Here is a 26,529-nt window from a genome sequence, read left to right on the forward strand (position 1 = left end):
AGGGCCACCGCCCAGGCAGCAGCTTCCAGGAATCGCTGGGAGGGCCCAGCTATTCACTGCCACCCCTCCCTCAGTCTTAGGACTCCGCCTTCAGCCCTCTGTATCTACTGGGCTGGCTCAGGTTCCACTTCCCTGGCCCCCGCATCTCTGACCCCCTTACAGGTTCCCCAGAGAGAGGACCAGGTCTGACACCGACTGGACTTGCCTTGCACCCCTTTTCCTCACTCCTTCCCCTTGGCTAGTCAGTTTCGTTTTCCTCCCCCTCCACTCCTTTGGCCTCCTTCCTCACCGACTCTCCTCCCAAAATGTTGCCCAAAGTCTTCTTTCTCAGCCACTACCAACCCAGAGAAAGTCTAAGTCCCAAGGCAACAGCATGACACCAGGGAGCTGCTAGAGTAGAAATCCTCTATTCTCAGACAACTCTGGTCTTCACAGGGTCTTGGTGAGTTCAGGAAATCGTAGTCACTGAGTTCAACGGTTTCCACAGGCCTTTATTAAGGGTCTTACACGGTCAGACTTGTGGAGGTGCAGAGTTAGGGGAGAGATGCCTCCAATGAGAATCAGTCTGATTCTGTTGCACTGTCACCCCTTCCTCTCCTACACACAGCAACCCCCAAGATGTCTGGCTTCTAGAAGCAGAGACCTGGCACTCAGACGTCAGAACGGCAGGGGTCAGGGAAAGGATTTGTCATGGAAAAGGCTGCCCGCTCTCATACCACCTCCAGTAACCTATTTACCTTGAGAGATGACAAGAGGGAAGGAAGGGAGACTAGCATGATACATCTCTGAAGAATGCGTCTTTGGCAGAACATCCAGTACTGCCTTGGCTCCGCCCTCGACTCCGCCCTAAGTCCCTAAGTCCCCTAGAGCCAGGCTAGGCTCCTCCCCTTCCAGCCGTTTCCGCGGAGGGAAGGGGGTGGGGCAGAATCACTTCCTTTCTCCCCCACCCTAGCGAAAGCAATAAACCAAGAACCCAATGGGGAAATGGGTCAGAGCAGAAAGCGTGGGGGAGGGAGGGCCAAAGAGAGAACAGAAGAAAAGACCCCGAAAAGCCAACTGCTATTCACCAGATTGAAAGCAGGGCTACTAGATTCTAAGTGGCTTTATAGAAAGACCCAGCCTGTAGAGAAACCCACTATAGGCCGTGCAGTTTTTCCTAAGCCTCGGAACCAAGCTCCCAACTCCATACTTAAAGTGGGAGAAGTGGTGACCTCTAGTGGCCGATGAGCAACCTGCAGGGCCTCCGGGCGTCCAGGGTCCTCTCCCGGGACAGGGGCTCCCCCCCAATCTGGCCCAGACTCTCTCCGCCCTAGCTCTAGGTGCTGGTCCCCCTCTCACCCCTCATTCTGGCTTCACACTGCTTGTTTAGGTGCTCAGGCGACTGGGTGCCTATCAGGACAATAAAGAGCCTGTGTCTCATTTGTCATAATCTTTAATAAAAAATAAATTAGTTCTGAGGTGGGAACCATTTTAGGAGGTGGGGAGCTGGAACAGGGGCTAGGGTATCTTGTTCTAATTTTCCTTTTTATCCCCATCATCTGCCCAGCTGTTCCCTGCTCTGGGTAGGTGGTCTCTTCCTGGGGTAAGGCAGGATTGGCAATGGCTGACCCCCATCCCAAGCTGATTGTGAGAGGTAGGGATAGCCTAAGAATGGGGAGAAGGGGCCAGAGGGTCAGATGGACAGTTTAGAAGATGTGAGGTCTGAACATAAGCTTAGGGCACAGAGTTGGGGTTGATGGGGAGGCCAGTTGCTGGGCAGTTTGGATTACTAAGAAGTTGCAAACTTGCTTTCCTCTTAGCCTAGAAAAGTCTCAGGGAAACAGGCATTGTCTCCTCCCCACTCCTCTTCAGTCTTAATGTTTAACTTCTTTCTTTGAGAAGTAATATATGTGTATGAGCACATGGATCCATGCAGGCCCTCGATACACATTTGAGGCATATGTGCACACATAACCATCACACCACACACAGACCCAGCCACACATCCTGATAGTCATCTTACCACCTTCAGCCACACTCGGGGACATCCCTGATGAGAGCCAGAGGGTATGGCATGGGTTGATGGGCAGGTGACTGAGGGTAGCATGAGGAAACCATGAGGAGAGGGTCTCTCGGACCCATCTCAGGCAGGCTCTGAGGGAGAACGCTCCAGGACCTGGGCGCAAGAGCGGCAACAGGTGGCTGTGTAGTAGGGATAGACGCAGAGACGGGCCTGTACCACCAGGGGGCAATGTGGAGAGCTGTCCTTGCATTGATCATCTGGGGACAGAGGAGGCCAGGGGGCGTGTCACCCAGACCCTTCCCTCTGGAGGTGCACTGTCCACTCTCGCTGCTGCTTTCTCCTTCCTCTCCCCCATACTTCAGTTAACTCTACTGTACTGGGGATTAGGGGGGAAAGGCTCTTTACCGGGGCGCTGGTTGCACGGTTGGCTGTTACAAGGTCGTTTCCTGGAGGGCCGAAGGTGAGGAGGGCATCGGATGCTGACAGTCTGGTTGGCGGTCAGGCACTGGACCTCCCTGGTCTGAATACCGCCCTGGCAGGAGCGAGAACACTGCGGAGACCCCGCTATCAAATCAGACCTCTGCTGTGACCCAGGTTCCTCCTGAACCTCAGGCCACCTCCTTCTCTGAAAGTAGTTGGAGGGGGGGGGTTGTTCACCAGGACCATTATGCAATCCCACATTGACAGGGCCCACTTGTCCTCCATGTATACAGGAAGTGGGGCAATAATAAACCAGCTGCAGCTGGCCTCATGCTGGGACACAGTGGGGATACCAAGAGTGGAGCCTCCAAACTTTCCTTAGAAGCTCAACAAGACAGGGGAGTCAGGCACTCACCGGACTCCAAGGAGTAGAAAACCATCGGTCCTGGCAGTCCTGCCCCTGACAGGGCTGCAGGGCAGGGGGCCTGGGCAGGTGGGAACAGTTGCTGGGGGAAGTCACATTGAACTCAGTTCCCAGTTTGGACACACAAATGATGTCTCTACGCTGCGTGCCAGAACCGCATTCTGAGGAGCACTGATACAGAGGAAGGGCAGGGTGTGAAAGAGGAAGGGAGAACAGGGATCACTCCTGCCAGCCCCCTCCCAAGCTCTTGGCTCACCTCGGCCCAGGGCCCCGTGTACCAGCACCATGTCATCTCACAGGGTCCCAAGCTACAGGCACGCATGTCTGGGGGACGGCTTCCCGGTGCACAGCTCTGCTTGCTGGGCCCTGTCCTTGCTTCCTCCTGGCCCAGCCCCTGGGTCTCCCCACTCCCAAGGCAGACCACAGACCGTCGCTGGATTCCAGTCCCACAATTGGCTGAGCACTGTTGAGAAGGTGATGGGTAGGGGAGGAGGAAAAGGGGTTGAGGGGGGCCTGTCCTAGATCCCCTGAGTTGGGGAGTGCCCCGGGTACCACCCAGGTAAGAAGAACCTGTAATGGTCCGTCCGGGACCCTAATGTGAGTTCTTCTCACTTAACTCGGAATCCCAGCATCAGCAACATCTAGCACATACCAGGGCTTGTTTGGTAAATGTGGACCAAAACGTGTTGGAAAGGTCCTGGGTGTGGGCACCAGGGATGCATGACTAGGGTAAGGGGTGTGGGGCCCACCTTGGAGCTCCAGTCGCTGTGGAACCAAGCTGTGGTACAGGGCCCCATGTCACAGGCCTCTCTGCTGGGGGGCCGCGGAGGGCCTGACGCACACTCCCTCTCGCTCACTTCATGGCCATTGTTTCCCACACAGCGAACTTGCCGGCTCCTCTGGCCCCGCCCGCACCGCGCTGAGCACTGGGGAGGAGAGCTTGTGAGAACCCAGCCTCCAGGCCTCTGGGCCTCTGGCCTCGGGCTCCAGGGCCTTGCAACCAGGACCTGCCTTCTTCCCTAACTCAGCGCCTATAGGGCTGTATGGGCTGAGGGGCAGACTCGACAGGTGGCTCTGGGCCCCCAATCCCCGGTTCTGGGTCTCATCTGACTTATATGCTGGGGTTTCACACGCTCAGGTCTTGTCAGTAAAAAAGCTTCTGCCAGTTAAAAAGGATCGGGAAAACCACTGCTCTAGCTCACTGGCACCCGTCCACCTAGGGTCCTTCCCACCCTGGCAGCTCCCTTGCCGGGCCCCACTCACCTGGCTCCAGGGGGAGCGAATTTCCCAGTGGCCACAGAGGCGCAGTTGACAGGTCTGGGTGACATTGGGCCGAGGGAGATGTGCACAGCGCTCTAGAGGCACAGAGGAGCCACCCCCACCAAATTCTTGCCGGCAGCGCAGCTGGCGATGCTGGGTGCCGGGGCCACAGGAGCGGCTACAGGATGTCCACTCACCAGCCTCCCAGCTGTGGGGTGACAGGGCAAGAAAGAAAAAGAGACACGGATGAAGAAAACACAGGTGTGCAGGGCTGCCATGGGTGGGGCAAGGGATGACAGTCCTGGGGGAGGGAAACCCTGCAGGGCAGGGGGGTATCTTCATCACTTGGAGCCCAATTTCCCTTGTGGGGCTTGGGCTGCCAGGGTTCTCCTCCTGTCCAGGGAGCGTGAGCCTTTCCAATCAAACACTGGGTCTCTGCAGCCAGGAGGCCTAGTGTGTTGGGTGCAGAGTCCAGGGCAATATGCTAAGGCGGTGTGGATGCATCTGCCGGGGACAACTGTTGTGCTCTAGGACCCCAGCCCTCCCTGTGGGTCATACTCACTAGGGCGGGCATGGGGGACCATGGCAGGGCTCCAGAGGGGTCGGGGGCCTGGCATCCATGGCACAGCTGTGTTCGTCCAGTTCTTCCCCTGACTCACGAGAAATGCAGAGGAAAATGGGGCGCCAAACACCTGAAGAGATGACAGGGAAGCCAGGGGAGGCAGGATGGCCCAGAGCCCAGCGTCCGTGCAGCTCCAGACACTGGAATTCGTCTTCGCACAGAGTCAAGGTATGGATCCTCAATCCAGGGTGTGGGGTCTGGAGTGCCCTGTCAGGATCTTAGGCTAAAGGTGCCAGGAGTACAGGCCTAGTGAATCAAGTCTCACCTTTTCCACAGGAGGCCGAGCACTCCGAGTGTCCCATTTGCTTCCAGTACCCAGTCTGAGACCCCAGGGGTGTCCTGGGCAGCGGTGGAGCGCGCACCTGGGGGATCCGCACCTGGCGCTGGAGGGTGCCTGGGGTCCGGGCCGGCCGGGGCACTGACATGGGTGGGGGCTCCATCCTCAGGATCTCTGTGTAGGGTGGTCAGTCACGCAGGCAGATCAGATACAGCCCACTGCCTCACAGCTCCCCTTCCAGTCCCTCCCCGCCCCCTAGGTGAGGGGAGCAGAGCCTCACCTGGCTGCAGCTGGGGGCTGGGCGGCTCTGGGCTGGTGCTCTCAGGGTTTGCAGGAGGCAAAGAGACGATGTACTGATAAAAAATGCCTGGGTTTTCCTCCTGAAAGATCACCTGGAGAGAGAGTTGGGAGGAGTTATCCGGGGTGGGGGCGGCCAGGACACACCGCTAGCCTTCTCCCCCATCTCGTGACCCACAGCTGTGTCCCAGAGGGAAGGCCCTCCCTCCCTCCCCGCCAGTTGTCCAGCTTCCCCAGGCCCCAAGCTCACGTAGACATCCACAGGCTGGGTCGTGGGGCCTTGGGCTGACAGACTCTCCCCCTTGCCCTCCTCTCGAGAAGGACGGTTGTACAGGAAGACAGTCCCACTGGCCGTGTAGGACCCAGGGGGATCCACAGCCCAGTTTCCGTTGATGATGGACTGGCCCCCAGGGCCTCGAAGGGCTGCCGATCAGGGATCAGGACAGAGGTCAGCCATGCCGAGCCCCGGGCACCCCACACTCTCTTGGCTTCCACACCACTGCCACATGGGAAGGAGCCCCTGACTATTCTCCTCTTGGTCCACTTGCTGGGCTCCAAGGGGTGTGCAGGGCTGAACCAAGAGACCAGGAATGGCATAGACACCCAACACTTAGATCTGGAGAGCTCACCAAGGTAGTTGGAGCTGGGCTGGAGCTGGGCAATCCGGAGCTGGGAGGCGCCGGCAGGAATCAACAGGATCTTCTGATAGCCCAGAGGGCCCCCCCGGTCAGTGAGGTTCCCTGAGATTAGGCGGCAGGTGGAATCATCACCTCCACAGACCCCACAACCATCTGGACGCCTGCCGGAGCCGAGGATCCCATCACAACCAGGGCTCTGAGGGAGAGTGAAGAGGCACTGCCTGAACCAGGCACCACCACAACCCCGCCTGGCCCTCTTGAGACCCACCCCCTGACACACACACACCTGCTCTCCCTGCATCTTAATCTGTATGCTCCAAGTGGGAAGGTGTTTCTATGCCAGCCCGCCAGCCCACCAACCCCAAAGAGGAAGCATGAATGAGCCTGGGGGGGCCGTTCCTTCCATCCACCTACTGGCTCTGCTCTCACCTCCACCTGGGCAGGTGAGAACTTCCCTTTTTTTTTTAAGATTTTATTTATTTATTCATGTAAGACACACACAGAGGGAGAGAGAGAGAGACAGAGACACAGGCAGAGGGAGAAGCAGGCTCCAATGCAGGGAGCCTGACATGGGATTTGATCCCGGGTCTCCAGGATCACACCCTAGGCTGAAGGCGGCACTAAACCGCTGAGCCACCTGGGAACTTCCTTTTTGCAATCTCAGCCTAGTGGTTTGTTTCTGTGACGATGACAAAGGAGACTGTGTGCGTGCATGTGTGCGTGTGTATGTGCATGTGTGTCCATACACACATACACATACATACTCCATCCTCTCTCACCAGACAACGTCCAGCCACACAGATGTCTAGGGCTCCAGGCTGACACAGGGTCCCATCTTGGACCTTCTCCGTGTGACGGACATAGAAGCGGAAGCCACGTGGACGGCAGTTCAGTTCACAGCGTTGGGAGCCCTGAACTAAGAAACAGGGTGGGAGAGTAGTTAGCTGGGGTCCCTGGTGGGAGGTTAGCTGACAAAGGTCCCATATTAGCTAGAGGACATCTGGAGGTGGCCCACATCTCTATGGATGAAGGGAATATGACAATTCTATATTCTGAAAGGTTGCTTCGAGGGTCACACAAAAGTTGACTCAGGTCAGTTGACGTCACTTAGATCAGCAAAGGGATTGAGAATTGTGAGAGAGGAGAGATTCTTGAAACCTATGATTATGTGAGCTTATGAAGGGGTTTCTTGGCATCAGGTTAACACAGGCCTAAAATTAAGTGGATGGTAACTTGGGAGCAAGTGGTCTAACACTGGCTAGGGCCCACAGGGTACCCCCATCTGCTGTCACCACCAGACAGGGTCTCCCTGAGCATGCTCCTCTCCTGTCATGTCCACCCCACCTCCTGGGACAACGGACTTCTTCCCAGAGGAAGCCAGACAAAGGGCTCCTCTTGACACTCCCTTCGGCAGCCTGATCCCCTTACTGAGCTACCCATCAGCCCTGTCTGAAACCCACTCCCCTTTCCGGGCCCTGCTGTCTCTTCACCTCAACCCTGAGAAATGAGAAAGAAAACATTACCCATAAGGGAAATACAAGGGCCTACAGAAGAGAAATAGAGGGGCTGGTGTCTCCCTCTTTCCATCTACCCCAACCTTAAGCCAGTTCAGTTTCCCGGGGCAGGGGGTGGGGGGCTGGAAACCTCACCTTCTGTGAAGGGCTCCCACTGGTACAGCTGGCCCATGAACTCCTGGGAGTCAAAGGCTGCACACTGCAGGGCCCGGGGGTCTGGCTGCTCAGGGGGACAGGGCTGAGGTGGGGGGATACAGAGGAGTCAAAGCTGGGGAGGAAAATGGGGGTGTGGGTCAGGGCTGGGTTTGGGGATATGGAAGGGCAGGTCAGGTCTGTGGAAGAGCTCAAGGCCCCTACCCTGAGGAGGTCAGATGCCAAGGCCCTTCTGCCTCAGGTCCAGATCTGACAAGTTGAGGACCCAGACTCAGGGTCAGGGAAGCAGAATTACAAGTCTGGGGAGGGGATGGTCTGAGGAAGAACTCACCGCTTGGCTGCAGGCTCTCAGCTGTTCACTCTCCCCAGAACATCTTGGGACAGGGCTACTGGGAGCAAAAAGACTCCAGAGGGAACTGGAGTGGGGACCATCACTCAGCAGAGGCAACCAGCCATCTGGGTAATGGGGAGCAGACTCCACGACAGGCCTGTGAAGATTTCCCCCGGGTCTCCAGTGCTCCTGGCTCTGGTGGCCTCTGCCCCCAGGGACAGAAAGGAAGGGATTAGGGTGTCTCTCGGCCCCCCGGAGACTGGCCCAACCCTGGGAATTTGGTATTCTTGGCTGAGGGGACACATGGAAGGAGCTACTTTCTCCCAGCGAGGAAATGGATGAGGGGGGCTCTGTGCCAGAGCCCTGGGCTCTGGAGTGGGGCCGCGTGGGGGCAGGCCTGGTTCTGGAAGGCACCTCTGTCTGAGCAGTTTCAGGGTTTGGGGGTTCTACAAGGGAGGATGGGGGGCGGGTAGACAGTTCCTTAGGAAGGAGCTGAGTCTGAGTTGTGTGGTTTGTAGAGGACGGTTCTGTTCTTGAAGTCAGGGATGTAAGATCTGAGGTCTGGGAGAGCTCAGATCGGGGCAGCCTCCGAGGGTGCAGGCCATTCCGATGCAGCGGCAAAGCAAAGGGCACTCTCCCATAACCAAACATTCCTGGCTTGATGGAGTCTCGAACCCGGGACCTGAGAAGGTATAGCAGATGTGGGGTCACAGCTCTGGCCACCTCTGACCCTGTCTCCCTGGCTGGCTTCCTAGCACCAAAGAGGGGCCTCCGGAAGCCACAGCCACACATCCTTGGCTCCAGGCCCTTCATTCCCGAGCTCCGCCCCCCCCACCCCCACCCCGCACCTCACCTCCGAGTGCCTGGAATCTCTGCGGCCTCAGCTCTCCCTGATTGGGCAGCAGGGCCTCCGCGTGGGCCACCAGCTCCCCGAGGCTGTGGCTTGTACAGGGGGAGGGTTTGGGAAGGCTGGGGTCTGGGGCTCTGACCCCTGGGGAGCAGAGCCTCAGGATGTCTTGGGGGCCGGGGTGGGAAGGGTAGGCCCTGGTGCAGTTGAGCAGTAGGGAGCTGACAAGTTCGGCTCCTGCGCTGCACCCCGACTCCACAGGGCTGGGAGCAAGAGGTCCACGGGTCCCAAGGACCCCAGACACCCTCAGGCCCCTGACCCTCCTCCGGGGGCATCTGAAGAGAGCGTCCAGACGATATCTATGTAGACAAGAAGACCAGACAAAATGAGAAGGATTTTCGAGGGAACTGTTTGGACGGCTGGTCCAGTAGCCTAAGGTCAGGCAGTCGTTACTGGACTGAGGTCACACTCAGTAGCAGGGGTGAGATGTGGCCAGGAGGGTGAAAGGGAGGCTGGGAGGGCGAACGTGAGAGGCGCCCCGGCTCATCTGAAGCCATGCAGGGCAGCTGCGTGGCCTGGAGAAGTGGGGTGGGAGCCAGGGAGGAAGAAAGGATCACACCCTCTGGTCCCTGGCTTACCTCCTGCTCCAGGCAGAGCTCCGGGAGGGACAGAAGCAGCATCAGACATAACCGGGGCCTGCCAACCAGCCAGAGGAGGTGTTGTGACCCCCCTGCCCCCGGCCCCGCAGCGGGCAGCCAGCATCCCGGCGCCAGCTTCTCAGAAAGCAGAAATTGCCCATCACTTGCCCCCGCCCTGCCCAGCAGTGGCCGTCCCCTCACTTCCAGGGACAGAGTGGCCCTCCAGCTGGCAGCCCCACACTTACCTGCCCGCCCACTTCTCCATTGCTCCTCCCTGGATGCCCGGGGGCAGGGGACAGAGGACCGGAAGTAAACACACTACTCCGGCATCTGGGCGCTGAGAGGGCACGCTCTGTGGGGACAGGAGCCATGTGGTCACTTCTCCAGGTGCCAGAAAGCCAGGGGGTTGGCACGGAGGGCTACTCAGAAGGGCATCTCTGAGAAAGGATGGAGGGGTGTGGGGGGGAGTGGTCCACCCCCTCTGACCTTAAGGGTGAGAGCAGGAAGGAATGCTGCCCTTCCTGGGCCGCTGAGGCTGGAAGGTGGGGGGCTGACCTCAGCCTCCAGACCGTGGCTCAGTGGCTCAGTCCCCTCCTGTCAGCCTGCAGGAACTCCTCAGCTCCTCCCTCCTCCCCACTAGGGACTGTTTACAGGACAGCTTGGGCCACACAGCACACCCTCTTCCTGAAGATGATTCTGATCTGGTTTGCCCTCCTCCCTCCCAGAGGACCCCGATGGCCGAGGGAAGCATGGGTGACAACATGTGGGACACCCACTCCAAGGAGTGGACCAGAAGCCCCATGGGAGTTCCTTTCCCTACCTGCCACCCAGCTCTTTCTCCCATTTTTTTTTTAAAGATTTTATTTATTTATTCGTGAGAAACACAGAGAGAGAGAGAGGCAGAGGGAGAGGCAGAGGGAGAAGCAGGCTCCACGCAGGGAGCCCGACATGGGACTCGATCCCAGGTCTCCAGAATCATACCCTGGGCTGAAGGCGGCACTAAACCGCTGGGCCACCGGGGCTGCCCTCTTTCTCCCATTTTTAACGAAGCTGCTTCTGGAACACTCAGGCATCTCTGCCGGACTCAAACACTTTTTAGCCAAGAGATAAACTAAGTGGGCTGATGATTTAATCTCTGGAGAAGCAGGTGATTTTCCCCGTCCCTCTGCACTGGCAATGAGAGCTTATGTCAGGCCCAACGATGACAGGCTGGGGGTATCCAGGAAGGAAAGATGCAGCTAGAGCTGCCCTTGCTCCCCAGTCACAGGACTATAATTCTGAGGAGTAAGGAAGTCCATCCTACCTTTCATCATCAGCAAAGTAGAGCATGGAACCCGCCCCTGGTCTCAAAGGGGTGGCTTTGCCAGCCCTCCAGCCCCTTGCTGCTCACTCTGAGCCCTTCCCACCACCACTCCTCAACCTGCTCTTGGTTCTGCTTTCCAGGAAAAAAAAAAAAAATGTTTCTGTTGGATCTGAAAGGCACCCAGGAGAGGAATCCAAGGAGCTGATGCCAAGGTGGGCCAGCTCGGGGGCAGGAGAATGAGACGGAAGGGCAGGAATGTACTTGGCGGTAAGGACACTCTCAAGCCCCAGTCTCCTCCCTGAGACCCCAAGACTTGGAAGTCTGCGGGAGGGTTTGCAGAGGTTGTGCCTGGGTGCTCAGGGTCACCTCAGAGGCTTTAGGTTGAGAAGGGGTTGCTGATGGCTGCTCCACCCTGATGGGGGTGTAGGGGCTCTGAGAAGAGCCAACGGTCCACCCAAACCTTTGGCTCTGGCCTGCCTCTGTTCCTTGTGGTTGAAGAGGAGACATGGGGGTGATGGTCACCATCTGTCCCTCTCTGCTGCTGGCTACCCTCTCCACTCCCTCTGGACAGTCTCTGCTTCTCTCTGCTACCCCGGCTCTGTATCTTGCTGTCTCTCTCTGCGGGTCTACCCAGTACACATAATCCCGTCCTGAGCTGGGTTTGGCTTTGGCAGTTCCCTGGAGAAGTGAGGGGTGGGGGTGACGTGAACTCCTGGAGCCCTGGCCAGGCCTGGCTCCCTCTCTGGAAAAGTCCTACCCCACCCCCTGTACAGCTGGGCAGGGGGCCCAGGGGGCCGACACCCCCTCCACTGCAGAGACAGACATACATTTGTGATTCTCACCCCTTTTCATGTTCCTCATGTGGGGTGTCTCACTGCCCAGGGTGAGGAAGGGAGAGGTCAGAAGTGGTCACCCCCGCACCAGGCTAGACACTGGTCTGGACAAACCTGGGCTCCTCCTGGCCACAGCTCCACACTGGCCAGTGAGGATCAAGGAGAGACCCAGGCAGGGCTAACCCCTTCACCCCCAGAGGGACCCACTTCTGGGAAACGGGTTGCTGCTGCAGGGGAGGGGTGGGACAGCGTGTTCCAGGAGAGCCCCTCTCCTGGGTCAGAACTTCTTGGTCCTCACTGTGCCCTCCATTCCCTGGTCCGGAGGACCATCCAAACAGGTGTCTTTCCTTTTCTAGTCTTCAGGCTGAGCTGGATCAAGGGCAACCCTCGGCACCGGTCCCAGCGTCCCTGGCCCCAACCCCGAGACTTGAGGGGGTGGCAGAGGCACACATCCTCGAAGGAGCACCCCCCCAGAGGAGGAGGGCAGGAGGCGCCAGCGCGTGCGGGGAGGTCCTGGGTATGTTTTCCAACTTCACTCCCGCGACTTAGTAGGAATTTTGGCTGATTCTCCGACCGGGTGATGGGGCCAGAGCTCCGCAGGATCGGAATCCCCTCCCCGGGAAGACTACAGAGCTGGGGCCGGAGTAGCGGCTGGGGTGGCGACCGCGGGACGCGGGGGCGGCGCGGCGGGGGGCTCTGACCGGGCCCGGAGGGAGGGCGGCCGGGGTCTCGGGGAGGGGGTCTGTACCTGCTCCGCGCGGCCCCGGCGGCCGTTAACCCTTCTGTGCCCGAGCGCTGTCTGGAGGCAGCCCTGCTCCGCGACGGCCACTCCGGCCCCTGAGCCGCGCTTGGGACAGCACGGCCTCGGGCCGCGGCTCCGCCCCCCGCCCGCCCCGCCCCGCCCCGCCCGCCCCTGCCTGCTGGCGCCCCGCCCGCCCCGGCCCCTGCGCCGCCCCGGCCCCCGCCGCGGGCCGCGACCACCCGGCGTGCGGGCCCCGCGGGTCCCTGGCACGAGCGCGGGGCGGCTGGGGCGGGGGGCGCGGGGCTCGGGACCGGCCTGCCCACTGGCTCGGAGCTGAGGCTTCCCCCCGCCGCTGCGCGCAGCCTCGTGCGGGCGGATCAGCCCTGCCTGTCAGCCCTGACACACGCACAGGCAGAGGTAGAAGCAGGCTCCATGCAGGGTGGGGCTGTGACCGCGCGGTGTGACGGCTCGGGGACCTCGACGAGCCTCGATTTCCTCATCCATAAAATGTCACACACAGGGACGCTGGCTCTGCGGTTGGGCGTCTGTCTGCCTTCGGCCCAGGGCCTGACCCCAGGTCCCAGAATGCAGCCCGCGTTGGGCTCTCTGCAGGGAGCCTGCTTCGCCCTCTGCCTGTGCGTGTGTCTCTCTCATGAATATATAAATAAAATCTTTTTTAAAAAACGTTACACACATAGGGCGTGTAGCAGAAGAAATGCGCTGACTTAGGAGTCAGAGGATCTGGATGTGAATCTTAGCTCCAGGAGGCACCAGCTGTGTGATCCTGGGTGAAGACTTCAACCTTTCTGTGCTGCAGTTTCCTTGTCTGTAAAATGGAACTCATCTGACGTGTCTGATGGGCTTGGAGATAGGGCTGCCCACCCAGATCTGGAGGAATGCACCCCAGACTCAGGGTGGTCACACCTGGGGAGCAAAAAAAAAAAAAAGGCTTTAGCTTTTTACCCTGTCCGCTTTTTACCCTGTCCGCTTATGTATTGTTTGAGTTTTCACCCAGAAGCTCTATGTTTAGTTAGGCTAATAAATACATAATTTATACAACATGGCTGACATAGAGTAGATAATAAATGGTTACTACTATTTAAGATTTTTATTTGCCATCTACTCATGAACCATAGTCACAGATTGTTGGGTTGACTATTTTCTTTTTCTTTTTTTTAAAGATTTATTTATTTATTTGAGAGACAGACAGACAGCAAGAGCAGGAGGGCCAGAGGGAGAGGGAGAGAGAAACTCAAGCAGAGTCCTTGCTGAATGCAGAGCTGGACTCCAGGCTCAAACTCACAATCCTGGGATCATGACCTGAGCCAAAACAAGAGTCTGAGGCTTAATTGACTGACTGAGCTACCCAAGTGCACAGTATTTTCAAGCTTTGTGGGTTTTTTTTTTTTTATTGACTTGTCAGTATTTTAAAACCAGATAGTTAATAGCTTCTCTTGAAAAATAAAAACATAAAAATAGAAGCTCTAAGAGATCCTGGGGAGCTCAGTCATTTGAGGGCCTGCCTTGGGCTGGGGTAGTGATCCTAGAGTCCCGGTGTGGAACCCCGCATCAGGCTCCCTGATCAGCAGGAAGTCTGCCTCTCCCTCTCCCTCTGCTCCACCCCCTCCCATGCTCTCTCTCTCTCTCTTACTCACACTCTCTCTTAAATAAGTAAAGAAACAGCAGTAGCAGCAGCAGCTCTAGCAACATTGTCCTACAACTCCACAAAATCACAGGGTTTCAGACGCTCCTACCTGACAATTCTTTTGTTTTTATTTTTATTAAATATTTTTATTTATTTATTCATAGAGACACAGAGAGAGAATGAGAGGCGGAGACACAGGCAGAGGTAGAAGCAGGCTCCATGCAGAGAGCCTGAGGTGGGACTCGATCCAGGGTCTCCAGGATCACACCCTGGGCTGCAGGCGGCACTAAACCGCTGCGCCACTGGGGCTGCCCAATTCTTTTGTTGTTAAAGATTTTGTAAATTCATTTCAGAAAGAACACGACAGAGAAAGCACACAAGCAGGGGGAGGAGCAGAGGGAGAGGGAGAAGCAGGCTTCCTGTTGATCAGGGATCCCGATGTGGAACTCGATCCCAGGACCCGGGAATCACGACCTGAGCCAAGGCAGATAACTCAACCAGTGAGCCACCTAGGCGCCCCCCTCCTAACAATTCTTTTTTTTTTTTTTAAGATTTTTATTTATTTATTCATGAGAATACACAGAGAGGAGAGAGAGAGAGAGAGAGAGAGGCAGAGACACAGGCAGAGGGAGAAGCAGGCATCCTACAGGGAGCCTGACGTGAGACTCGATCCAGGGTCTCCAAGATCACGCCCTGGGCTGCAGGCGGCGCTAAACCGCTGCGCCACCGGGGCTGCCCTAAAATACATATTTGAATTGGAATGTTACAGAAAAGACAAATGAGTCCTAGGTGCCCAGGCCTGGTCTCCCAACTTTTCCACCCAAGCTCAGAGGCCTGTGGGCAGATAGGTGAGCAGACTGGGGACACAAGAGACTCCTGTGATTTTGTGGGGATGCAGGACAATGTTGCTAGAGCTTCTATATTTTGTTTTTGTTTTTCAGAAGTTATACCCTGGTTTGAAAATATTGAAAAGCCATTTAAAAAAATTCTTAGGACAGTAAATACATTCCACAAAACATGACTATTGATCAGATTTGTCTACAAACCTCGAGTTTGTGCCCTTCCTTAAAACATCCTCAGTGATGGTTCTGTGTTCCTAAAGATCTTGGGAAGATCATGGGTTAATCTGCCCTGCCTACATGTCTAGTTTATCTAGGGACTGTTGCCCACAAACAGCCCTAACCCAGAGGCATATTTATAGACCTGGTTTTGGAGAGGAAGCCCCTTTGCTGAGACCTCAGAGTACAATGCACAGGTGATGAAATGACCAGCCCACAGGGCCAGAGCAAGATATTTTAGGGCCAGGACCTTTCAGTGCCCTGGGAACGACATCCCATTAACAGTCATTTATCTAGGAGGAGGCAAGCTGCAGAACAGAAGGGTGCCCCTGAACACAGTGGAGGGGGAGGGAGCCTGGGAGAAGGGTAAGGTCTGCCTCTGACATTTGCAACTTTCATGAACTGAAGGTCAGAAATAGTCCTTTCCGCTAAGAAGAGCTCACAAGATTTACTATAGCTGTCACCTCCCATGACTTGGTGGTCTGAAAATACTGTACAAAGGAAAGAATTTCCTATGCTTCAGCAACTTGGGAAGTATCATATTCAATCTGTGGACACTGCCTCGATGATGAAAAGAACTGTTTTTCAAAGATTATGGGATAATTAGATGTTTACCCTAAAGTACCTCTAGAGATAAGACAGATAAAAGAAAAAGAGGGGGACAGGCTGAGTATTCGTTTGACTTTGACTTTAACACAGTGGTTTAACACAGTGAGATAGCTCACATGTATAGAGTGCTTACTCTGTGCACAGTGCTCATCTTAACAGATTTGGAAACAAAGACACAGAAATGCAGTACTTTGCTCCCAAATCTCATCACAGGTAGGAGCTACTATCTGTATATGTTGTATGCAAGTGAGATTTTTGAGAAACTCAGCTGAGTTGGCTTAACCATCCCCCCCCCCCCCCCCCGTAGTAGATTAAGGGAGTGTTGTGTTAAATAAAGTAGCATTTTTAACTAATGTTTCCTGTGAGACATTGTCCCTATTCCAGATAATGCTGATGCCTACAGGTGGGACCCAGGAGCTCACACGAAACTGTCTTTTGGTTTGTGGTCATAGCAACCATTTTCAGAAAGCCTGGTGTTGGCTTTTCTGCCTCTCAGAATCACAGTTTGCTCAACTCCTTTGTTCCAGAAGAGCCACTCTTTTCCCAATCGCTACACACCAGGCTGGTCTCCAACTGTTGATTTCTAACGTCCTGTCACATTGGTTCACGCTGTTTTCTTTCACTGATGCCGTTCTTCTGACCATCAGGCTTTGCCTTTGGCCCATTAGCTCACTTCCCACAAGTTATGAGAACAGAACCTGCAGTGTGGGGACCATGTTTACCTTGTTATCTCCCACCTCACCTTGCACATAGTAGGCATTTATTAAAAGCTTGTGGGATGAGCCCACGAATGAGAGATAGGGAGTACTGTCTCAGCTCTGGCCACATTCCAGTACTTTTTGGTGCAGTCTTGTCCTAGCACGGCTCTGCTGGCTCTAGGGTAATAAAATGATGCAGAAACAGAATGTGAGTAGTTTGGTAAATGAGGACCAAGACACGGATGGGACGCTCTGGTTTCCTAGTTACTGCTCTGGAGACATTAAATTTGGTCAGAAAACTCCCAAGGTCAGAATTCTTCTCAATTTGATTTCCATGCTTCAGTCTATATAGTGCCTCTCAGGCAGGTCCTGGGGTCCTTGGTGAAAGCCTGCCTCAGTACTTCCCTGAGCCACATGTCTGTCTGTTCATCAGCATTCCGCAGACAAGATGTGCTCAGTAAATGTTAATGGAATTGAATGAATTGATTGGACATAACCTTGGCCGAATTAGGTTTATAGCATCATCTGTATTTTATAACTGTGTGAAGTGGTTTGGGCTCACGTGCATATCTTCTTTCATATGTGTTTAGAAGACGTGGCCATCAGCTAGAGCTTCTGGAACAGGCTTCCAAGATGTTTGCGGATATTCATTGTCTGCTAGGTTGGAAGATTTCTCAGACAGCATCCCTCTGATATAGTCTCAATACAGCCAGTTTACAGATTTAATAAAATGGTACCTATCACCAGGGATAGGGACTGATTGGCCAGGGCCTGTCCCTCTGACAGAAGCTTCCACTCAACCCTGTCTTTAGGATCTTAGAGAAGATTCAAAGTATCCACAGGACATTGCAGCTACCAGGGCCTAGGGAGCCCACGCTGGTCTGTGCTGCTGCTCTGCTATGAGCTGGTGACACTGCACTGGGGCCCGAAGGATGAAGTGCAGGAGAACTGATACTGCTCCAGACTCCAGTTCCAGTTCTGTCATTTGGGGACTGGTGTGGCCTCAGGCATACTCAGCTTGGTCATCTCTAAAAATGGACTGACAACAGTACCCAGCTTATCTACTTCATAGCTTATCATAAAAACCAAAATCAAGGGACGCTTGGGTGGCTCAGTCAGTTAAGCATCTCCTTTGGCTCAGGTCATGATCCCAGGAGCCTGGGGGTGAGCTCCCTGCTCAGTGGGGAGTCTACTTCTCCCTTTCTCTCCCTCTGCCTCTCCTCTTGCTTATGATCTCTCTCTGAAGTAGATAAATAAATAAAATCTTTAAAAAAAAACAAAGATGATAGCACGTATGTGAAAGCTTAGAGTCCCATAGAGAAGTGAGTCAGTGTTATTATGGTTAACGGTGCTGTTCAAATTGGTTTTTAGCTGGTGTGCCACAGAGATCGAGACTCTGCACTGTGTGAAGATGTATAAGCTGGCCCATCAGTTCTCTGCCCAGGGGACCCTCAGAGCCCAGTGGGACTCAGCAAGGATTGCCAGCGACAGAGCACACATGTACACATTCTCAGGTTTTCACAGCAGGTTGAGATCGTGGCCCAGCCTCTGCACCCGGGGTTGAGGGAGAAAGTTAGGTTGCTGTCTGGGCAGGAGCTGTCTTCCTTGCTAAGACATCTGGCAGCGGCTACGCCACCAGGACTGAGTTCTGTGATAGCTTCCTGGCTTGGCAGGCTCCTGGTTCCATGGGGGTTCCCGGACCAAAGAGTGAGGTACAGTGGGCTGGCCTGGGGTCAGCAGTAGCTGAGGGCACAGATGCTCTGGGAAGATGGGCCGGGTCATAAAAAGCAGGGCAGGTGCTGCCTAGTGGTGGTGGGGACAAGGCTTCAGGACTCCAAGCATTCTGAGAAAACAGAGCAACCCATTATTTCCTTCTTGAGTCTCTGGAAGTACACTCAGTGTCCTGGCCACACATGGTACTGTGACCAATTTCAAGATCAACTACAGATGTGAGTGAAGAGCAGGAAATAGTGGATTGTCACAAGTAAGGAAGGTGACAGAAACCCATCTTCCCAGCCCAGAGAGGCTCCTACAAGAGAGTAAAGGTCCATGGGATAAAATTGGACCCAATTCCCAATCCCTCACCTAATTCCAGAAGCAAATTAAGAATTTTACCAGCAGAGCAAGGGTAAACAGAAAGAACAGGTTCTGGAAGTGATGGGGGTCCCATTCATGGTTTGAGGAATTCACAGTTACAGAGCAGAGCAGGGAAGGGCCCGCCAAGCGCTAGATTCTATGGGCCAGAATCTGAACAACTATTTCTGCTGCCTGCACCTCAAGGTCCATGGGTTGTCTGTCCCTGAACACAGAGGACACTAACTGCCTTAGGGAAGGGGCCATGGTAATTCTCCCCACATGGATCTTATTCTCATGCCTAGAGGTTTCCCTGCCTTTCTAGAGAAAGCCAGTTTGGTGTCAAATTAATCTTGACAGATTGTGCTGAAGGCCGAAGAAACCAGACATAAAAGGGTAAGAACAAGGGTACAAACTCAAAACTGTGGCCAGAGAGGCAGGCAGGGCTGCCAAAGGAGAGGCAAGAATTTCATACATACCAAGTACTTGAAGTCAGAAATAGAAGAGTCAGGGCATGACGTGAAGGAAAGGCAAGTCGAGGCAGGATATAGTGCAGGCTTGCCCTCTGACCACAGGCCATGGCTCATTCAGGCACCTTTTCAAGGGCCCCATCTGCACGGTGCTGGAGAGGGTCTCCCTCCCCTGCTCACAGCCTTTCCTGCCCTTGGCAGCTTCGGGATCTCTTCTGGCTCTGAGCTTGGCATCCAGAGCCTTGCCCTGTGGCCCCAGCCTGCCCCTCCAGCTTCACCCACCCCAAACAGACTGAGCCCCTCAGCCAGGGCCTGTGTGTCTCCTCGCCTGGAAGGCCCTCTGCCCCCTCTCCCCTCTGCACTTGCAGCATCTACCCACCCCACCCCGAGCCCCAGCTCAGTCTCTGAGCCAAATCCTCCTCTCCCAGGACCATCTCCGTCCATGCCCTTCCCTGGCCCAAACCCCTGGCCGCGGCGGTTCTCTCCAAGCTAGGGAGCCTCTCACTTAAATGCACCCGACAACAGCCTGCCAGCATGCACAGATTATTAAATGACTGGAGCTGGGTCCCCAGCCTCTGCGATCTTGTTCCTGAGCTCCATAGGGGTTGTGTGTGCAGCCAAGTGTGACACCCCTTGTCTAACCCACTCTTTGGGGGGGCTTGCCTGTGAACCAGGCACTAACATGGGTGCAGGAACCCAGGTGTAAAGGAACCACATTTCAGTGTATTTCTCAATAATTTCTTTTTCAGGCTTCTAGTCCCCTGGGGTGATGGAAACTTAACTGTCGATTTAGGGGATCCCACCCTCACGGCACTGGCTCCTCTTCCAGCAAACTGTGTGTTGGTGATGATAGAGGTTTATTCACTGAGGGAGAAGCTGACAAATGTGCAGCAAAGGCCAGTTCCTGTTTCTTACTTTGACCTTGCTGCAGCCAGGGTCACAGTCCTGGAGGAGGGATGCAGTGGATGCGCCAGCAGGACAGACCAGGTCAGCCTTTGGTGATGGTGATCTGGAACCCAGCAGAAGAAAGCATCATGGGGACGTCCACTCAGTTTACTTACAACTGCAATCTTCTTTGGGTGCCTGGGTGGCTCAGTTGGTTAAGCATCTGCCTCCGGCTCAGGTCATGGTCCTGGGCTTGAGCCTGTATCAGAACTCCCTGCTTCTCCCTCTGCCCCTCATGCTCTCACCCTCTCTCAATCTCAAATAAATAAAAATTAAAACACACACACACAAAACAACTGAAGTCTTCTCAAATCTGCTTCCTCTCCTGACTTCTTACCTCTTCTCACCTCCTGTTGTCTGGACTGTTCTTCAAAATCCCAGAATCATCTATCTGTAGTCCTTTCTCTCCTTGCTCTAGAGTAGCATGGAACTTCAGAAGCATTTTGCCCAGTCCTCTGTTTTATAAGTGGAGAGATTGTGGCAGTTCCTGGCAAACCCAGAGTTAAGTCTCAGGTCAGGTCACAGACGTGAAATCCAGTGCTCTTAGCCCAAAGACTTCCTGTCCTTCACACAGTTATGTGCCCTCGTCCTTTCTGTGGCCACCACCTCACCTCCTACATGGATGACGGTGGCAGTGATCAATGCAGATGCGTCGTCACACTGTGCTCAGAGCCTCCATGGCGTGCCTCCTCTCCTTCTCATTCCTCACACCCGACTCTTCAGGGTCAGCTCAAATGCCACCTCTTCCAGGGAGCACATGCTGGTGGGACATGACCTCTCCAACCTCCAGCTGCATTCGGCTCGGCTCCGGTGGTCCCTACCGCCGGTAGCTTCATGGAGTGCCCGGCAGGCAGGCTGCATCTTCCTGCCGCTCACTCTTCAATAAGGAGCTTCACATGGGGGCAGGGGCTCTGCCTCAGACTTCCTGGTTTCCCCTGCAGGCCGGCTGAGGACCCGGGATAGCCACCTCTTGCCTGTGGTGTATGCGAGGGAAGCTTCAGCACAATGCTTACAAGTGGCCACAGAGACATTAGGACAAAAGATATGGGGACACAAGCCCAGCGGGGAACGTTTACCCTGCGGGGGTGGGGGAGCGAACTCCAAGGGCAGTTGAAGAACTGGGGGGACACAGAGGGGCAGCAGGCCGGCAGGTGTCCCAGGACAAGAGGGGAGACCACATAGGGGACGGTGGGCGAGAGCCGGGAGGGTGCCAGCGAGCTGGGGCAGGAGGTCCCTCTGCTCCTGCAGCCACCAGCCAGTCACTGCCCCGGGGGCATTTCCCGGGCTCTCCTCCGGTGATGGCTGCTCTTCCCACCGAGCGGCCGAGCTGCGTGCTGCTCCCTCCTTGGTGCCCCCGCGCTCCTAACCAGCAGGGGCCTCGGCCTTGGTCACCTGGAGCTCGCGTTCCAGGCCCGGGGACGCAGCGGGTGCACCATCACACCGCCCCCCCCAGCAGCCGGTTTGGGGGCAGCGCCCTGAGGCGTTTCCTCTGAAGCCTGGAGCAGCGAGCCCAGGAGGAAAACCGGCAGCTCCTCGCCCCTCACCGCCTCCCCTGCCCGGCCTGCCGCTTCCCTCAGGGGAGGGGGGCCACGCCTCACCCCCAAGTTCTCCAACTCGTCCTGTGCCTCACAGTCTCCACAGGGTTTCCAGGTTCATCATCTCATCGGATCTTCCCCCAAACCTCAGAAAGTGGGGGTGCACGCGGACATCCTGCCATGTGTGTCAGATGCGAACCCGAGGCAGGAGACGCCAAGCACTGCGCCCAGCAGAGCCCTGGCCTCCCGCCTCCTGGCCTGGCCGGGGCCTTCCCCGCACCTTCCCCGCACTGGGGGGGAGAAGGCTCAGAGCCTCGGCCCGGAATCTCCAGCTGGGAGCACCCGCTGGAGGGGATGAGGGACGGAGGGGATGAGGGACGCTGTTAGCCAAAGTGAGGAGCAGCCTTTCCAAGCTGGGAGGGCCAGAGAATAACAGGCTGTCCTCTTATTCTACCGGAGACACGGCCCAGGAGGCCGTGAGCTGCCCTGGGCCACAAGGTCCTGACGTGCAGGGCAGGGGGAGAGCCCCCGGACCCTTGGTCCAGGCTGGCAGGTGCCCCACACTGCACTGAGCTCCGGGTGGAACAGTCAAGAACCCGTGCCTTTGTTCTCTGGTGACTGGGCTGTGGATGGGATCCCATTTGGTGCGAGACTGTGGGGCCCTCCCACAGATCATTTTGTTTTCACCTGGGAGCAGGGGCTTTAGGCACCGTGTTCCCACATGGTGTTCCCAGCCTGCCTGGGCTCACGTCCCAGCTCCCTGACTGATCAGCTGTGTGTGCAGGGGACTTGGCCATGCCACCGCTTCAGGGTTCTGTGGGGTTTTTAAGGAGGTGATACACATAAAGTCTTTAACTGTATAGCGCCCGGCCGCAGTAACTCCCCACAAATATTGGTTGATGTTATTATGTACTTATTCCAGAGTTAGAAGAAGAGGCAGTAAAATTTGGTTAGGCCGTGCAAGTATAAATGACTGTGCCCGTACCCCTGTCCGGTCCAGAGGCCTCAGGAGGAAGGTATTGAAAGGTCTGAATTGTTCCACAGAAGGAGAGAGCAGCTCTGTGATTTAACTGAGCTGCACAAAGCCACCCTGGTACCATCCCCAAGTGTGGCCCAGGAGGCCCTCGCCTGCTCCGTGTCCTGCCAGGGACCTGTCCTCAGCAGCTGACTCTGCTCCCTGCCTTGTGGCCCTGGATTACCAGGGACCTGAATGCCCGAGGGAGGCTGGCCCCCACCCACTGGCTGATTGCTGAGAACAGGTGGGTCCTGAAGGCAGGGCCAGTCCTATTTGTGGGGAGGCAAAGCACATCCAAGCTGAGATGTTGGAGAGAATTGAGTAAACAGCCCCATCTCAGCTTCCATCTGTCTGGCAAGGACTGCATGATACCAGGCAGAGCCAGGGGAACTTTTACTCAAAGCAAAATGACCAACCAAGACGTTGGTAATGGACATGTGTTCAGATCTGAGCCAAGAGCTCCTGAGGGGCTCAGTGCATGCTTAGGAGGCCCGGGCTTCTCTCTATGAAGGTGTGGGGATCAGAAGATCCTGGGGCATGGGCAGAGGAGGACAGTGGCTTCAGTGACCTGAACAAAGGGCATCTCCAGAGGATCTGTTCTTGTGACTCTCCCAGAACAGCACAACTGGTGCTCACTAGGCAGCTGAGCCCTCTGCAGGGTGAGGTGTGGCCCTCTCTGGGACTCGCTTTACAGTGAGGCATGTGCGCGCAGGCTAGGGGTCGGGCAGTCAAGTCAGGATCAGCAGATATGTGTCTCTGCCCTTCCCTGGCCACACCAAGTCTCTGGCACCTTCTTCTCCACCCCATCCATTCCTCTCCAGCTTAGGTCCTTTATGCTGAAGTGGGCTTTTAAATTTTTTTTTTTAAGATTTAATTTATTTGTTCATGAGAGATGAGAGAGAGGCAGAGACATAGGCAGAGGGAGAGGCAGGCTCCTTGCAGAGAGCCCAATGTGGGACTCAATCCCAAAACCCTGGGATCACACTCTGAGCCAAAGACAGATGCTCAACTGCTGAGCCATCCAGGCATCCCTGAAGTGGGCTTTTAAAAATAGGTAAAGCACATGGTACACAGTGAAAAGTCCCATCCGGCCCTGCCATCCTTCCCCCTGCTCAGGCCAACATGTGCATGAGATGGCACATGCATATACAAGCATATAAGTCAATATTCTCCTTTTCTGGTTTTGTGAGTTTTTTTTGTTTGTTTGTTTGTTTGTTTGTTTGCTTGCTTGCTTTGGTTTGGTTTGGTGGCAGAGATTCCTATTAGAGTCTGGAAAAACTCTGGGTTCCTCCCTAAAATAGGGTACACACACAAAATTAGTGTATGATTTCAGGGGTTTTTATGTACTCTGTGGCCCCTTTTGTCCTACTCAGCAAGGGATTTTGGTTTTACTTGTAGCAAGTGGGTCTGATTCATGTTTTCTCTCCTTAACACTGTCTCCCCACATACACACATCCTCTACCTGCCCGGATCTTGTCAAGATTTCGACAAAGGAGAGCTTCAAAGGCCTTGACAAAGTAGCTTCAGCAAGCCAGCCAGCCAGTGCCGTCTTTCAGTAACTTCCTATTAGATTGAGGACAAAACAGAATCTCAACTCTTTAGAATGGCTTGGAAGGCCCTGAACAAGTATCCCTGAACTTCCCTCCTGGTGTCATCCCCCAAGGATCACTCTCTGCACAGGCAGCTCTGGCCATGGTGACCTTACTTCTATCCTCATTGAACAAACCCAGGTCTCACCTTACGGTCTTTGCTTCAGCTGCTCCTCTGCCTGGAAAACTATTCGCCCTAAAAGTTGCATCGCTGGTTCCTTCTGGCGTCAGCCCAATGTCCTTCCTCTGAGAGGCCCTCCCCAGCCACTCCTCCTAATGCCATGCCCCACTCCTGGCACCCCCCTCTAGGGCACCCCAGCCCCTTCCATTGTCCTCAGGGCACTTACCACGTCTGACATCTTAACTTCTTTGGCGTTACAGTCTCCCCCGCTAGGGTGTGAGCGCTGGGAAGTCGGCAGCCTTGTCTGCCCCATCTCTAGCACCCAGAACGGGGCCTGGCACATCCTAGGCGCTTAATAAATGTCTGTGGACTGAATGAAAGAATCTTGGTGGAGGTCAGATAAGAATCTGGACTCACTTTTCCATCCCACCAAAGCAGCTCCAGGCAATCCCTGGCTAATGTTCTAGGCACAGTTCTTGCCTCTCCCTCATTTCTCTATTCCCAGATGTCCTACCCTTTCCCCAGACCTCTGGGGCTCCTCCTTCCCAATCAGCATCTAACAAAAACTCTTTGTGATTTTATGCCTGGGGGATTTAATCTGAGTCAATTTGGCTTCTCCAGCTCGGCTCCGCTGAGTCCAAAGGTCTGATCAGCGTTTCCAGTGGACCAGCCAGCAGCTCCACCGTCTGAGGGCTCAGAGCTCCATCCCCAGCGGAACCAGGGTACTGACAGGATGCTTGCAGCCTCGCTGCCCACTCTGCCGCCATTCCTGGGCCTTGTAGAACTAAATGAAGACCAAGCGAAGGAGAAAAGCAAAGGCTATTTATTCAACGCTTGCTGCAGCAAGGGAGTCAGTCAGCCATGGTCACTGATGTTTTAAAAGAGGCTCAAGGGCAGGCAGAGGAATGGGAAGGCTTTACCTCCAGCAGGAAAAAAGAAAGGGAAGGGTGCAGATGTGCCTCCTCTGGAGGCTGTTGGTGTGGGAAGCTGTAAGGCAGGTGACTAGGAGCTGGGCATTCTGTAGGACTGGTTGGAGTGCGGATATAACTTTCTCTGGTTGGTACGAAGTTGCAGTGGGCACAAAACTTGTGGAAGTTGTCAGTCCTGGCCATCTTGAGCAGACTGTTCCAGAAAGTCAGTGTTTAGCTTTCCGAATTATTACCAGAGGTGGTCTTACACATGTGACCTACAGATTGCCTGAGTGATTTATTGTTGACAAAGAGTCAGCTCCATGGGCAGGTCTCTGCAGGGCGTGGGTTGGAGTTCTGTTTTCCATCTGGTCTGGCCAAGGTCTCTTAATTTACAGTGCAGATCAGTCTTTCGGTGACTCCTCCTTCCTTCCTTCAAGTGTGTGAACATGTTGGGGTAGTAGAATCCCTGCGTGCTCGATTTCCTGCATTCAGCAGCTCTCTGGTGAAGGTCCTTGCTGTTCAAGGAAGGTTGTGAGGTGCAGGAAGAGAAGGAGGCCGGGCCAAGAACTGAGCTGTCCACCCGCCCCAGGATTGGTCTGGCATGGGTATTCTGAGCTGGGAAGGCTTTGTGGTCAGTGTGGGGTTTCGGGAGTGGACTGTTATAGATGGGACCTGGAGAGAGATGGGGAGAGACTCTTGGGAGGGAAGATGATAAGGCAGGGGGCAGGTGGAGTGGCCTTAGGTTAGTCACTCACTTTTTTTTTTTTTTTATTTAATTTATTTATTTATTTATGATAGTCACAGAGAGAGAGAGAGGGGCAGAGACACAGGCGGAGGGAGAAGCAGGCTCCATGCACCGGGAGCCTGATGTGGGATTCGATCCCGGGTCTCCAGGATCGCGCCCTGGGCCAAAGGCAGGCGCCAAACCACTGCGCCACCCAGGGATCCCAAGTCACTCACTTGTTTTGTGGAGAGCTGCTGGGAGGCAGACATGCATGGTACACGTGAAGGTGCTATGTGAGTTGTGAAGGTTTCAGCATGAGGCATGAGGTAAGGCTGTGGGAATCACCTGGAAAGGGCCTCTCTCCCCCAGATGAGGAGACTGTATGTAGCTGGGCAGTGGTTTGGCGCCTGCCTTTGGCCCAGGGCCCGATGCTGGAGTCCCGGCATGGAGCCTGCTTCTCCCTCCTCCTGTGTCTCTGCCTCTCTCTCTCTCTCTCTGTCTATCATGGATAAATAAATAAATCTTTAAAAAAAATTAAAACCATCATTTACTGAGTTGGAGTCACTGCTCTGAGCCTGCATAGAACCCCTACAACAGTCCTTTGAGGTAGTTACTGTTATCGTCTCCATATTACAGGTGAGATACTTGAAGTACAGGGCAGTTAAGGAACTTGCCGGAGGGGAAAGAATGCTTACGTTGTTTGCTTTGCACAAGATCAGCAACAACCACGCACCCTCAGATGTTGCTTCTTGATTCAAGATCTTTGTCCACGATGTGTGTCCCGATGCATCACTAACAATTAGCTATTATAAAAACCAGCTCTTGCTAAGTGTGA

General features: G+C 55.0%; 1 protein-coding gene and 1 long non-coding RNA gene across 2 annotated transcripts; both read right to left on the reverse strand.

Annotated features, from left to right (window-relative positions):
* Positions 1 to 1,416: 1,416 nt before the first annotated feature.
* On the reverse strand, positions 1,417 to 12,460 carry ADAMTSL4 (ADAMTS like 4). The gene is made up of 18 exons (XM_041756577.1): positions 12,308 to 12,460; positions 9,669 to 9,775; positions 9,424 to 9,481; positions 8,792 to 9,144; positions 7,939 to 8,620; positions 7,590 to 7,692; positions 6,720 to 6,856; positions 5,932 to 6,136; positions 5,553 to 5,725; positions 5,286 to 5,397; positions 4,994 to 5,179; positions 4,669 to 4,798; positions 4,110 to 4,314; positions 3,596 to 3,772; positions 3,103 to 3,309; positions 2,838 to 3,017; positions 2,408 to 2,552; positions 1,417 to 2,259 (listed from the first exon to the last, which is right to left on the reverse strand). The coding sequence occupies exons 2-18, from the start codon at positions 9,686 to 9,688 to the stop codon at positions 2,123 to 2,125; spliced, it is 3,210 nt and encodes a 1,069-aa protein (XP_041612511.1). The 5' UTR covers positions 9,689 to 9,775; positions 12,308 to 12,460; the 3' UTR covers positions 1,417 to 2,122.
* Positions 12,461 to 20,162: 7,702 nt separating this feature from the next.
* On the reverse strand, positions 20,163 to 24,502 carry LOC121491546. Its single transcript, XR_005987999.1, has 3 exons — positions 24,286 to 24,502; positions 23,812 to 23,912; positions 20,163 to 20,773 (listed from the first exon to the last, which is right to left on the reverse strand). It is a non-coding gene; the product is annotated as an uncharacterized LOC121491546 (long non-coding RNA).
* Positions 24,503 to 26,529: the final 2,027 nt, after the last annotated feature.

This window comes from Vulpes lagopus, chromosome 5 (assembly GCF_018345385.1).
Source record: "Vulpes lagopus strain Blue_001 chromosome 5, ASM1834538v1, whole genome shotgun sequence".
In the NCBI taxonomy this organism is placed as follows: domain Eukaryota; kingdom Metazoa; phylum Chordata; class Mammalia; order Carnivora; family Canidae; genus Vulpes; species Vulpes lagopus.